The sequence below is a fragment of the Manis javanica genome, chromosome 12 (genome assembly GCF_040802235.1).
Source record: "Manis javanica isolate MJ-LG chromosome 12, MJ_LKY, whole genome shotgun sequence".
Lineage (NCBI taxonomy): Eukaryota > Metazoa > Chordata > Mammalia > Pholidota > Manidae > Manis > Manis javanica.
In genome coordinates, this window is record NC_133167.1 from 32,520,787 (window position 1) to 32,534,399 (window position 13,613).

General features: G+C 42.1%; 1 protein-coding gene across 6 annotated transcripts in view; it reads left to right on the top strand.

Annotated features, from left to right (window-relative positions):
• The window catches only part of TRAK2 (trafficking kinesin protein 2), a 70,020-nt gene that overhangs the window by 26,762 nt on the left and 29,645 nt on the right, over positions 1–13,613 (top strand). For 3 of the 6 annotated variants that reach the window (XM_037009175.2, XM_017655718.3, XM_017655719.3), the window contains one exon: positions 1,266–1,460. In XM_037009175.2, coding sequence (XP_036865070.2) covers positions 1,457–1,460 — 4 coding nt within the window. In that variant the 5' untranslated portion in view covers positions 1,266–1,456. Of the gene's footprint in view, positions 1–1,265; positions 1,461–4,647; positions 4,826–9,957; positions 10,018–13,613 lie in introns of all 6 variants that reach the window. The other 3 variants (XM_073218338.1, XM_073218340.1, XM_073218339.1) reach the window with 3 other exon arrangements.

Here is a 13,613-nt window from a genome sequence, read left to right on the forward strand (position 1 = left end):
CACATGGGATTTGTAGTCCTAGAATTTGGGTGTATTTTTAGGGCTTTTATTTAAGAGTCTGCTAAGGGTTGAGAGCTTCTTTAGAACCATATTTAAGGTTTTAAGTGTATCTCATCTCTGATTATGTACCTTCATCTTTGTGGCTATGAAGCCACTCCTTGTTTTTCTAGTTGAATAGGGTTGTCTGATATTATCAACCTCCTTATATTTGATTAATTAAATTGTAATTGCTAAGTTAAAGTCAGGAAGTAGAAATTTATTCTTTTAAGGTGTGTTTTCTTAAAATGAACTTTGTTGTTTTTGCCAGAATTAGAATATGTTTCTTTATACTTCCCACAAAGGAGATACCAGATCTCTTTAAACAGTAAGAGGGTTATTTATAACATCATGTGTTTTCTCTATTTTAAGCCTTAGTATTTTAAGCATGTTAAAAGGGGTAGTTTTCTTTTTTTTTGTAGACTGCTAAATTTGGGAGGTGTTTAATGACAGTATTGGAACAGGAAGCCAGGAGCAAACACATAAAGGAAGAGAAGCCCCAGCAAGACCCAAAGTTCATAGATATGTATGCAGGGGGCAGTTAGAGGTGTGTAGGTATCAGAGTTGTGATATGAAAGGTATTCAAGACTTTAAATGACCATATTTTTTGAATTAAAATGATAAAGTGCTTTTTCTAGTACCAGTGCTGGAACACTGTGCTGAAATGTTAACATTACTGTTGTTTTTTTATATGTAGCTGATGTGAGAATATACTAAAATGTAATTTTTCTAGATTTTGAAGAATCCTCCCATAGAGTTCAAATTCTGTTATTAAAGGACATGTAATTTTATTCCTTTTGAACTGGCTGTTTTCTGCTGGTTGTTTTCTGTTGCTTCCCTCCTCTGCCTCACCTCCAGCCTCCTCACCAAGCATCTAAGTTATTTGAGATCAGATCTCTTTTAAGCAGCACTAAATAGATTGACAAGGAAAAAAATAAGAAATTTGTCCAAATTCATTTTAAACTCAAAAACTTAGTTCTGTTCGCTAAGCAATGTATTTTTAGGTAAGGTACAATTAAAATTCATAATATTTTTACTATAGAAGTTCTCATTGAACCTAGAGAAAGACCGACTATAGTACCAGGGTATATTGAAAGTCATTGGTGAAATCATCTTGGCTGATGTTTCTTTGGTTATCTTACTCTTGAAAAGCTAATTTCACCAATTTTTGTCTGTAGCCTAGTAAATTGAAAAATACTGGATTTATTTACATGGAATTTCCTATTTAGATGTCTGCTCCAATGAGGATCTCCCTGAAGTGGAGCTGGTGAGTCTGCTAGAAGAACAGCTACCCCAGTATAAGCTAAGAGTGGACTCCCTCTTTCTATATGAAAATCAAGACTGGACTCAGTCCCCCCACCAGCAGCAACATGCATCTGATGCCCTGTCTCCGGTCCTTGCTGAAGAGACTTTCCGTTATATGAGTGAGTAATTTTACCCTTTTAGTTTACCCATTGAAATAAAGATCCTGAGTATCTTGGTGCCAACTTTTAAAACATTTGACATCCCTCACTATTGTTCACTGTGTACCTACTTTAACTTGAACTGATTTATTACACAAAGAGATGATTCTAATTGTGTTGTGTCTGAAGACAGAAAGTTTGTGACTCTGAGTGTCCAGGGTTGCAAGTATATTCAGACGTTGCCTGTTCTCCTATATTTTACTTGATACTTTCCTGAATCTGTGTAGAAAACAGTAGCAAAACTATTTAAAATTTTAATATCCCTCTATCTTTCAACACTTATCCTAATTGTTCGATATCCCGAGCTATCAACTTTTTGACTCTCCTTTCCTGTTTAAACACAGTCACAAAAACTGTCAGTCATTAAAAAGCATAATTCTTGGATACGTATTTTTAATAATAATGCCAAGGAGAAATAAGTGCACACTGTATGACAGTCTTCATTATTTACTTAAGGATTCACAGAGAATATTTCAGTGAGAGCCTCAACCAAATTTATCCTGAAAATAAGTCTGTTTTATACAAAGCTCTTAAAAATGACAAAATTAAATAGAGCACTTTTTAAACTTCAACATATGGAGACCTTTTTACTTTTTGTTCTCATTCCAAAAATACATTCAGGCTGAGCTTGCTTTTTTTATTCATATACAATAAAAATGTTGTATACATAATGTTGACTATATAATAAAAGTCTGTACTTTGAACATTGATATGTTGGTAAAATTCTACTCATTTGAATTAGATATGAGATTGCATCAGGTCCTAGACACTTTTCCCAGTGAGTGCTTCAGAGTCTTTAAATAAAATTGTAGCTGGAGAATGATTGTTATGAAATACTCATTTTCATAATATCATTAACTTGCTTTTAATAATAGTTCCTCTTCTAAAAGTAGTTGCTTTAATAATAGTTTCCTAGAGCCAGCATACTTATTACTTAGAAAAAGAATTGCAAACATTGTTTAAACTTGAATTTGGAAAATCAAGAAACTCAATACTGTATTTCTGTTCTCATTAATGTCCATAGCTTTTATGTAGCTGACTATTAAAATAATATCTTAAGGTTTTCTTATCTTTCTAGTTTGAAAAATTGCTTGAGATTTTCTAGAAAAAGCTTTTTTAGAAGGAACACTGTTTTTGATTTCCATTTCTCACTGTTTCCATGAGTCTTTAGATTTATGAGAACAAATTTCAGACTTTCCATCAGGACAAATAAAAAGTGCCCCTTAGTTTACTTGTTCTTTGTCCAATATGCCAACAGGGTAGAACTATAACTAGAAAGCTGTCTTAGGCTGTGATTTAATGGAGTCTTTTAGGGTGAATTTTGAATAAAAAGACTGGAAAATGAAAGGTAAATTCTAAAGTACTTAGTTTTTGGGACTTCATAAAAAACCAACCTTAATTTTCAAGGTAACAGTTTAAAATTTGAGATTAATAAGGTGATAGGAGTCTATACTTCCAGGTCCTGGAAAACTGTCCTATTCTTTTAATCTAATGGTACTGTTTTCTCTTCAACATTTGAAAATTGAACCATATATGGTATAGATACTAAGATCATCAAACAAGTAAGTTAGAATTATAATTAGTCCACTAATACTTTACTTCTGTGTATACTTTAATTTCACTCTTATTTTAAGGGTATCAATCCTTTGGATTAATAGTTCACTCAAATATAAATAAACTTCATTATGAATTTGCATGTTATGAATATAAAAGATAATTGATTTACTTTATTTAGCAAATTGACCAAGGTTTTGAAAAGCAAGGTACAAAACATTCTCTTATGTCAAAATTTGTGGTTTTGATTATTACATATCCTACCAAGCCATCGTAGGGTTCAGCAACCTGGTACTACTTCAGCCTCTTCTATTCCTACTTCCTTACATGTTAGTAGATACTCATGCTCATTAAAGTGAATTTCATGACTAATAAAAAGAGATGGAACAGGCACTTTCTCTCTTAAATAACACAAAGAAACTGAAAGAGCTGTGAGGATAAAATAAATTTTGAAGGCAACATGGGCAGGGTTCTGAGTTAGGAGCCCACCTGAATGAAAGGATATTGGTTCTTCTCTGAAGGCTCCAACAAACCAGAAAGAGATTGTTTACTTAAAAAATAGAACACTTGAGAGCAATGAATGGGTCAAAAAAAGTTCCTTTTTCCAAGTCCCTGCCATCACACACAAAGTTGAAGATACTCAAATAATTGTTTTCATACAGAACAGGTGACTCCATGGTTTTCCTAATTTTATTAAGAGCTGTCGGATGAACAGTGCAGAGCATACAGTGACACAAAGTACCATTTTTTTGTGTAAAGGCTAAAAACACAAACCTGATCTTCCTTTCAGGGTATTTCTTATTTGAGAATAAAGGATCGATCACCTGTATCACTTCCTCTAATGTATAAGGGAAAGAGGGAGGGAAATGATTGGTTATTTAATTTTTATTTAAGGCATCAATAAGTACTGGGAACTTGTTAAAAATGTGAATTCTTGGCCCCCACCCCAGACCTACAGAATCAAACTGGGTGTGTGTGGAGTACAGAAATCGGGGTTTTAACAAATGCTCTGTACTGATGCATGCTCAGATTTGAGAACCACTATTAGAAAGCATTGTTTGCCAAAGCTATATGACCATCTCACAGTGACATTAATTGGAGAATTTAAGAAATTCTGGAGGGTGCACAATTTTGCAGAGAAATACTGTTGCAGAAATTACTTCTGGTTGGTAGTTATACTTTTCCTCAAGCTCTGTCCTCAGAAGTCATTAACCTGTACTGACAGGAGAGGAAATAGAACTGATAATGTTCAGGAAGCATTAACTATAGGTCAGGTCATAGAGGTTAGCAGATTTATCTCTACCAGTTCCACAAAAGCATTAAACCATATGCCTTAAAACATCTATTGTATGATGGTATAGTTCCATGGGGTGGTGGGAGGAGGTCTTCCCAGCCCGGGGCAAATCCCCTATAAAACTGGTGAAACCAAAATAAGTCAAAGGGGAAGGATAGGTTGGGAGAAACTGTTTTTGTTGCGCACAGCTTGCTCAAATTTACTAGACAGGCCCAGCCCCGTCCATCTCTTCCGGCTGCTGCTCACACTCTTTCTTCCCAGTCATGGCTAGCCAAGTTTGCTTGTGCTCTGTCTCTACAGGCACAGTGCAAGCTTACTTCTCCACTCGCTCCTTCCAGGAAGAACCCCACAGGCTGGTCCCTGGCGACTGGCAGGCACAAGACCCATTACGTACCAGGAAATGAGGGGAGGAACAGCCTTCCTCTCTCCACATCTTGTCCCTGAGGCTGTGGGAGGCTGCAGGAGTAAACACCTATTGGTATGTAAATGGATAAGGCCAGGTGGGAGATTCTGGAAATTCTGTGATTTACCCCACAAACCACCTCTCCAGAATTCTTACCTTACAGTCTATATGCCCCCAGTCTTCTGCAATGGCCCCTGTGCAAGAAAACTGGAATACTGCAACCAGACTAATAACATACAGTAACAACAGAAATTATGCAAAAATCATGACAATCCTCAGTCCTGAGGATTCAGCTGGGTTATTCAAAGTCCTACTCAGATTAAGCCATAGATTAAATCTATAGCTTGCCCATTCCACAGGAGGCCAGCAACTGAACCCGTAGGGAGTGCCATGCACACTCAGCAAGCAGCAGCTGTAGCCAGGAGGCAGGCCCAAGCCACAAGGACTGTAGAAGAGAATAACCTTAAGGGCAAAAAGATATATGTTTTAATGACACCAGTGTAGGCAATCCTGTACATCAGGTAGGATGCATTCAAGAGTGGTCCTGTGATGGGACAGTGGCAGGAGTGGGGTAGATGTAGCGCTACTGGAAGCACAGCACTGGCCACAATAATAAGACACAACTTCCCCACAAAGTGTTTTTACCTTCGAGCTATTTGGGTGCACTACCGTGACCTTTGGGGACCACTCTGCAGTTACTCCAGGAACACACAAGAGGGCAGCTTCCAGGCCTTGTCCCCAAGGTGCCAGCAGGGCCAGCCAGCCATCAGTGCTCCATGTGTCAAGATGTCCAGGTTGCTGTGGGACTCGTCACATAATGTGTTCCTGCCAGGCAGAGACAGGCGTCACTTGACAAACTACAGCCCACACTGTCTTCTGCCCTGGACCAAGTCATCTGCTCCATCAGCCCCTGGGGATGCCAAGGCAAAAGGCTTGCAAGTTGCTGCCAGAGGCCCCAGTCATATGGACATCTAGTCTATCCATTTTGCTACAATGGAGGTAACACACATGTTTTATCCCAGCACAACTGATGCCCTTACATGCCAAGAGGCACAAGGGCTTCAGAATTTGTGCCAAGTGTGCAATAAACACACTCTAGTAGCCTACAAGACCCAAAACCTCTTGCAATAATGCCACAGTTATCTGTAAGAAAATCAAAGGTGAGCATAACATCATATACAACATTAGATTCCCCTATTCCCAAGGGGTTTGGGCTTATTCCACTCTGGCAGCCCCACCCCTATATAACAGTGAGGGCCCCAGGGCATTACTCAGGGTCACAGTAAATCAGGGAAGACCCAGCTCCTGTGTCCTCCAAAGCCAGGATACCTTGTATGTTCACAGGGGACCAATGAATTGCTAATTCTACATGTGGCCTCTGGTCCCCACCAGGTCCCCCAAGTTGGGGGCCTTGACCACCCTCTCAGTCAAACCACAATGCCGAATTGCCCTCCTGTGGGGGTGGGGACCCAGGTGGGGTCTGAATACTCTCCCCTGTGAAGTCCTGCAGACACATGGGCTGGAGATAGGGCTTTGTTTCTAACTTCGGTGTCTTAGACCTCAACAGCTGGAACTACTGCTCCAGCTTTAATTGGTGCCACAGCTCTAACAAGATTCTGTTGGGCTGTCCATCAAGTTTTTCTTTCAGTGCCCCCGCCTTTATCAAATCAACCCACATCTGGGTCCTCAAGACCTTCGTGGGGCACTTTGAACCTCTCCTTTCAGTCATTGACTATTTCCTTCTTCCCTGAGATCTGTTATAGTACAAGTAGCTTCACTTATAGGTTGCCCTACATGGGGGGCAAGAATAGTCACTAGGGCCCCAAAGAGGAATGGGGGAGCTGTATCGAGCACCAGGTTTCTCATTCCCATGGTGAACAGCTCCTCATCGGGGCCCTGGGGGTCCATATTATAGATGATACTTTTCATGCCCAATTCCCATTAAACCTGCTGGACCTCTGCATAAGTTTACTAGCTAGTGGGGAAGTATCTTAGATCACCCTGATTAGGCCAAATATCCGAGGGCTGCTGTCAGCCAATGCAGAAGCACAGGATACCCTGAGGTCTGATGGACATTTTGTAACTTCTGCTGGTTACAAAGAGAGGGGTGAGTAGTCAGGGAAGCCAGTTTACCCATATCTGACCCAGATAGAATAATACCCTCTACTCCTAAATCCCAAAGATGCAAAACGCCATGTAGGCACAAATCTCTGAGGGCTTCTGTCAAAATGGTGCTCAAATCCACCAGCTCGACCGGGGTACAGGGGCGAAGCATGGAGTGTTCCACACCCCGGGGAACCCGCAGTTGCTTCTCAACCACAACCCAGCGGGCTCTCCATATCAGAGGGTCTGAGCCTCAGGCCGTGGCCTTGGCAACAGTTCCGCCCTCAGCCCCACCCCCTCATCCTACCCCAGATCTTCCTCCCCTGATGTCTCCTCTACCATCTCTGGAGCTGAAGGCACCACCCCTTCCTTCACCTCCCCCAGGACGTCTTGAAGCTCCCATTTTCCTCCTGCCTCCTCCCACACCACTCGTTTGTCTCTCAGCAGCAAGATCTCAGTTCTCAACAGCTTTCATTCCTTTTTCAGAGTATCCCACAACTCATCTCCCTATTCCTCCAATCAGTGTTAAAGTGCATCTCTCTCCTTGGTAACCCTTGGTAATGCAAGAAACAGCCACCCCACTGTGGGTAAAATCGTAGTATTTCCAGAATATCTCGCCTGGCTTTGGTACATCTGCATATCAACAGGCGTTCAGAGGTGGAGAGAAGTATGGCTTTAGTGTATTTGCATCTTTCCTCAGGGGTAAAGTCATCTCCATATCAATGGGTGATTACCTGGGCAACAGAGGGCTTATCTGAACCTGAGAGGTGAGGGGGAGGGCTGGTGTTGTGGCTGCTTGAGCAGGAGAGAGATGGGCCGGACTGCAATTTTGTAAGCAATAAACGGGTTTTAAACTTTATTTCTCCCTTTGACTTATTTTAGTTTTTAGAGGTATTTTGCCCCGGGATTTCCTTTCCCCAGACTTACACCACATATGTTTGCCTCCCTGTGGCCACTCAGTTCCTCTAACGAGTCCCCTATTTCATGGAGGGCCAACTCTACTGCCTCCAGTGTCCCCACCCTTCCCTAATCCTGGGGGAGGGGCCCACTCCTCTAGGAGGCCCTTTACCCCAGACCAAATCCCCACTGGGGCATCCCTGGGTGAAGCCCCACTATCCACAGTAGGGTCCAAGGGTATTTCCCCACCATCTCTAGGGGAAGCCTGCCCAAACATTGCACCCAGGAAGACAGATTACAGCTGGATCTTGTGGACTGCACAAGATACAGTTCCAGGGGGAAAAGTGTTCCTGGGCCGGGGCGAATCCCAGATGAAAATGGTGAAACCAAAGTAAGTCAAGGGAAAGGATAGGTGGGGAGCAACCATGTTTATTGCTCACAGCTTGCTCAAATTCACAAGCTGGGCCCAGCCCTGTCCATCTCTGGCTGCCACTTGTGCTCTGCCTTTCTCTCCGGTCCCTGCTAGCCAAGCAACTTGATGCTCTGTGTCTCTGCAGGCCAGCCCCCCGCAACTGGCAGATGCCAGACCAATTATGTGCCAAGAACTGAGGGGAGAACAGCTGTCCTCTCTCCGCCCCTTGCCCCAGAGGCTGTGGGAGGCTGTAGTGGTAAACACCTATTGATATGGAAATGATTAGGCCAGGTGGGAGATTCTGGAAATTTGGCGATTTACCCCACAGATGGATTACTTTATCATCTATTCATTATGTACCAGCTAAGTATTATCTGTGAAATAATTGAAAAAGAAAAAAACAAATTATTCTCTGTAGGGCTTAGTTCTCCCCTGTAACCCTATTGAGAAAGACTGCCCTAAATGGTATATATCATCAGTCTCCTTTTTGTTCTGTCTCAGTTCTCTTAAAGACAGTTTTTTGTATTACAGAAATGTTCTCTGTATTATAGCAGCAAGAGCTGCAGTCACTCCTTCACAGTCACTTTCTTTTAAAACCTCAAGACCTGTCTGTAGTTATCAGGAGCTATTGCAGCTTTTACTATCCCATGTAGGTGATGGTTGTGTTCATTTTTGCTTTTTGTTGTTTTGTTTCTGTTTTTTGGTGTGGGAGAGTTGGAGAGTGATGAAAGATTAGAAGTCTTTTTAAAATGCAGTAATTGTGGTAAAAACTCCATACCTTGAAAAGAACTGTCAAGAACCATCTCACATAATGACAGAGATATCAAAATGGATTAATATTGGCATTTTCCATCCTGAAAAGATGTGAGATTGGGGTGGATGTGAAATTATGTAGTTAGAACATAAAATAAGGGTTAGTGAAGCCTTTATGTTGGGGGTTGAGTTTGCCCCTCCCGGTTCCTGTCCTGGCCGCAACAAAGAACTGAAGGGCAGAGACAACAGCAGTGAGGCAGAATGAAAGTTTTATTTGAATATATTCTAAGGGGAGGAATGCGCTAGACTCAAGATAGATAAAAGCAGGTTTACTTGCTTATCTGGAGCAGGACAGTGTAAGTCCAGGGAAGGGAATCCTTTGGCAAAATACGTCTAAAACTGAAATCAGTCAAAGGGAGAATAAAGTTTAAAATCCGTTTACTGCTTACAAATTGCAGTCCTGGGCCTTCTCTCTTTCCTGCTCCAGCAGAAGCAAAACCCGCCCTCTCCTCACCTCTCAGGTATAGATAAGCCCTCCTTGCCCAGGTAATTACCCATTGATATGGAGATGAACTTTTCTCCACCCCTAAGGAATGATACAAATGCATTAAAGCTGTACTTTTTTCCACCTGAACACATATTGATATGCAGATGTACTAAGGCCAGGCAGGATATTCTGGAAATATTACAATTTTACCCACAGATAGAGGGAAGACTTATGCTTGAAGTCTGGAAAATGGAATGCAATAGCAAAGTGACAAAGACACCACAGGGAGAGCACAGAGACAAAGTATAAGTTGAGCAGTAAAAAGTCTTTTGAAAGGGGAATGCGGGGCAAGCGCGGAGAGGAGGAGGTGCACCCACAAGCTGGGATTCTGTCTTTTAAGACTTTCAAGAATGGGGTAAAGGTAAAGGGTTGAGGGCATAGGCTTGTCAGGCAGTCTCATAGCATGATTCTACCTCTGGTGAGGGACAATATGTCATTGTCTATAGCTAGTCCTCTAGGTAATTCTGTAGGACAAACCTTTTGTTTCTTTCTAAGATAGTGGCCACTCCCAAGTATTGGGGACACATCAGTTAAGACTGCTTGCCTTGCCTTAAGGTAAGTCCTTATTATTATGTTTATATTGGCATTTTTAGAAAATTAATCATAATGTTTGTCCTGTCTCTGTCTTATCTCACCTGCATTAGCTAGAGAAAGTCTCAAGGTCAGCCCAGATTCAGAGCATGTGGAATGAACTCACATTGTGAAGGGCGTGAGTCCTTTCTAGCTCTCTGGCTTAATCTGATTAACTCCCTGAGTTCTTGGTGGGCTCTGCCCTCTTTTCATCCCACTCATATCTATCTTTCTGCCTAACATTTATATATGTTCACACTCCCAATATTTTTTCAGGACATTAGATTCTCCAAATGTTGTACCAAAAATGTTGAACATTAGTTGACAATCTTTAGAAACCAAGTTGCAAGATTGTTCTTTAAAAATGTATATCATCTACCTGATATATAATTTTTGGGGGGCAGGAGCTAGGAATAGGAAGTTCATGTCTGCAAACAAGCATTGAGCATTACTAGTTTCTGTACCATTTAACATATTTTTATTTAACAGCTGAGAACTGAAAGAAAAATAGGATTTGACATGATTGGTTATAATGAAGTCAGCCTGCTTGGTTCTGTATTCTTAATACAGAATTATAGTGAGGAATTAATCTATTGTTTTGGAAGCATTTAGTCATAATGCCTAAATACCCAGAGAACACTTAAGAGCTTTGCCCTGAGTACTTTTGGAATCATCCCAGCCTATCTTTATCAGGAGTATTGTATTAAGGAAGAAAGGCAGAACTGATTAGGCTGCAGAGAGTAATCCATTGTGTTCCTATATGGTTTGTGACTGAATGACATCAATTTAGCAACTCTGTGCAGTTGAGGTGGCCCTAGCCTTTCGGGCTTGGTTGTATATACACTGTTTCACACAGAACATAAGAATTGGAGAATTCTGGTTACATTATCTAACTTCCTTGCCTTAATAAATATTTAAGCATTTGAAAATTAATTTTTGCCCTCTGAAACCACTTAAGAGTTGCAGTTTTCTGATTGCAAAGATAATATTTGTTCTTCATGGAAAATTAGCAAAAAACTATAAAGAAAATAACAGATCAACCTTAATCCCTACCCAGAGATAACCACTATCAACATTTTAATCTATGTCCTTCTAGCCTGTCTTATATATATAGATATACTCACACTTTTAAAACAAAATTGGGATCTATGTCATTTTATGACCAGATGGATAGTCTAGTATCATCACATAAAGGCCTTTTGATCTTAGTGGGACTGTGGTAGAAACAGCAGCATAGTGCATTGATGAGAATGGGCAAACCCAAGTTTTTTCTAATGACCTTGTGGGATGGGAATTGTTATCACCTTGTTATCCTGTCTTTGACACTAATAGTTTCCTTTGTTGTTTTGGATTTCTTACATAATTTCCTTCAGTTGATTTGCCTCAAGCAAAAAGATGAGATCATTAACTAGATAACTTCTTAGCTTTAGCTTTAAATTCTCAGGCTATGACAGATGGTAAGCATTTATAGGAAATATTTTTAGTTTCTTCTTACTAAAACATCTTTTATTCTAACCGTTTTTGTATTCTCTCTTCCCATTTCATCATGTATGACTTGCAGCTTACAGCTGTTTATTACATCCTTAACCTACTAGTTTAACTTTTATCTTCAACTCTGGTCAGTAATAAGCCATGTGTGTCATGTATTTTTCAAAGTAGTTGTATAAAAACTCTTTAACTGGGGAGGATCACAGGAAGATGGCGGCGTGAGTAGTTCAGTGGAAATCTCCTCCCAAGAACATATGTGTTTATGAAAATACAATAAATACAACTATTCTTTAAAGAGACACCAGTGGATACAGTACAACAGCCAGGATACATCTACATCTGCAAGAATTCAACATCACACGAAGAGGGTAAGATACAAGCCGCGGCCCAGCGGGACCCAAACGCCCCCGACCCCAGAACCTGGCGGGAAGAAAGGAGTCAGAACGGGGAGGGAGTGAAAGCTGAGGACTGCTAAACAACCAGCTCTAGAAATCCGCATCTGGAACACAGACACAAGGTGCACGGGGTGCTGGATATTAGAAAAATGGAAAAGCAACCTGCGCCCCTGAGACAAAAGAAAAGCGACTGCTTTTTGCAAATCTTGAAGAGACAGGGACCCATAGCTGGATGAACTCATCCCAGCACACATAGCCAGCAGCTGGGAATCCTGGGGAACTTTAGGCGCCCTAACCCCCTGAGCGGTAGCGCAGCTCTGAAGCCCTTCACGGCACTAAGCAGACTGCCAGTCGTTTCCCCCAATTGGCGCGGACCCCGACACACTGGCCCAGTAGAGGGAGAGTGGCAGCGTGCACTGGAGGCAGTGGCGCCAGAGGGGACTGGGAGAGGCTCATGTGAGCCTGCCGCGGTGGCAACCGAGCAGCCCAGAAGTGGCCTGCGCACACCAGCAGCAGTGGCACCAGAGGAGCCCAGGAGAGGTTCATGCGAGCCTGCAGTGGCGGCAACCAAGCAGCCCGGGAGCGGCCCGCGCATGCCAGCTGCGGCGGCGCCAAACAGGCACGGGAGAGGCCCATGCGAACCTGCAGCAGTACCAGAGGGAGCATCTGTACTCCCAGAAGCTGACCGGAATCCCAGCCCAATGCACAGCCTACTGGGCCAGACCCAAAGGCCACTGCTGGCACACAGCTGGCTGACAGGGGCACTGCTATCACAGAGGAGTGCACCTGGCATGCCTGCCACTCCCCGCAGGGCTCGGCGCTGCTCTGACAGAGACCCCGCCCACAGCAGCTTAGGGGATTAACCCACTGGCTGCTCCAGGAGTGCGGGCAACCAACACAGGCAGTGGAGAAGGGCAAGGCATCCAGCAACCAGGAAAGGACTTTCTTCTCCCAGCTGACACAACCGCAACCTGCCTACAGCCACAGCTATCACCATGAAAAGACAGAAAAATTTAGTCCAGTCCAAAATAGTTCAGACAACACCTGAGAGAGGATCTGCAGAGACAGACCTAACCAGTCTCCCTGAAAAAGAATTCAAAATAAAAATCATAAACATGCTAACAGAGCTGCAGAGAAATATATAAGAGCTAAGGGATGACGTCCGGAGGGAGATCACAGAAATGAAACAATCTCTGGAAGGATTTATAAGCAGAATGGATAAGATGCAAGAGGCCATTGACAGAATGGAAACCAGAGAACAGGAACGCATAGAAGCTGATGCAGAGAGAGATAAAAGGATATCCAGGAATGAAAGAATATTAAGAGAACTATGTGACCAATCCAAAAGGAACAATATCTGCATTATAGGGGTACCAGAGGAAGAAGAGAGAGAAAAAGGGATACAAAGTGTCTGAAGAAATAATTGCTGAGAACTTCCCCAAACTGGGGGAGGAAATAGTTGCTCAGACTATGGAGGCACACAGAACTCCCAAGAGATGGGACCCAAAGAGGACAACACCAAGACACATAATAATTAAAATGGTAAAGATCAAAGACAAGGACAGAGTATTAAAGGTAGCCAGAGAGAGAAAAAAGGTCACCTACAAAGGAAAACCCATCAGGCTATCATCACACTTCTCAACAGAAACCTTTCAGGCCAGAAGAGAATGGCAGGATATATTTAATGCAATGAAACAG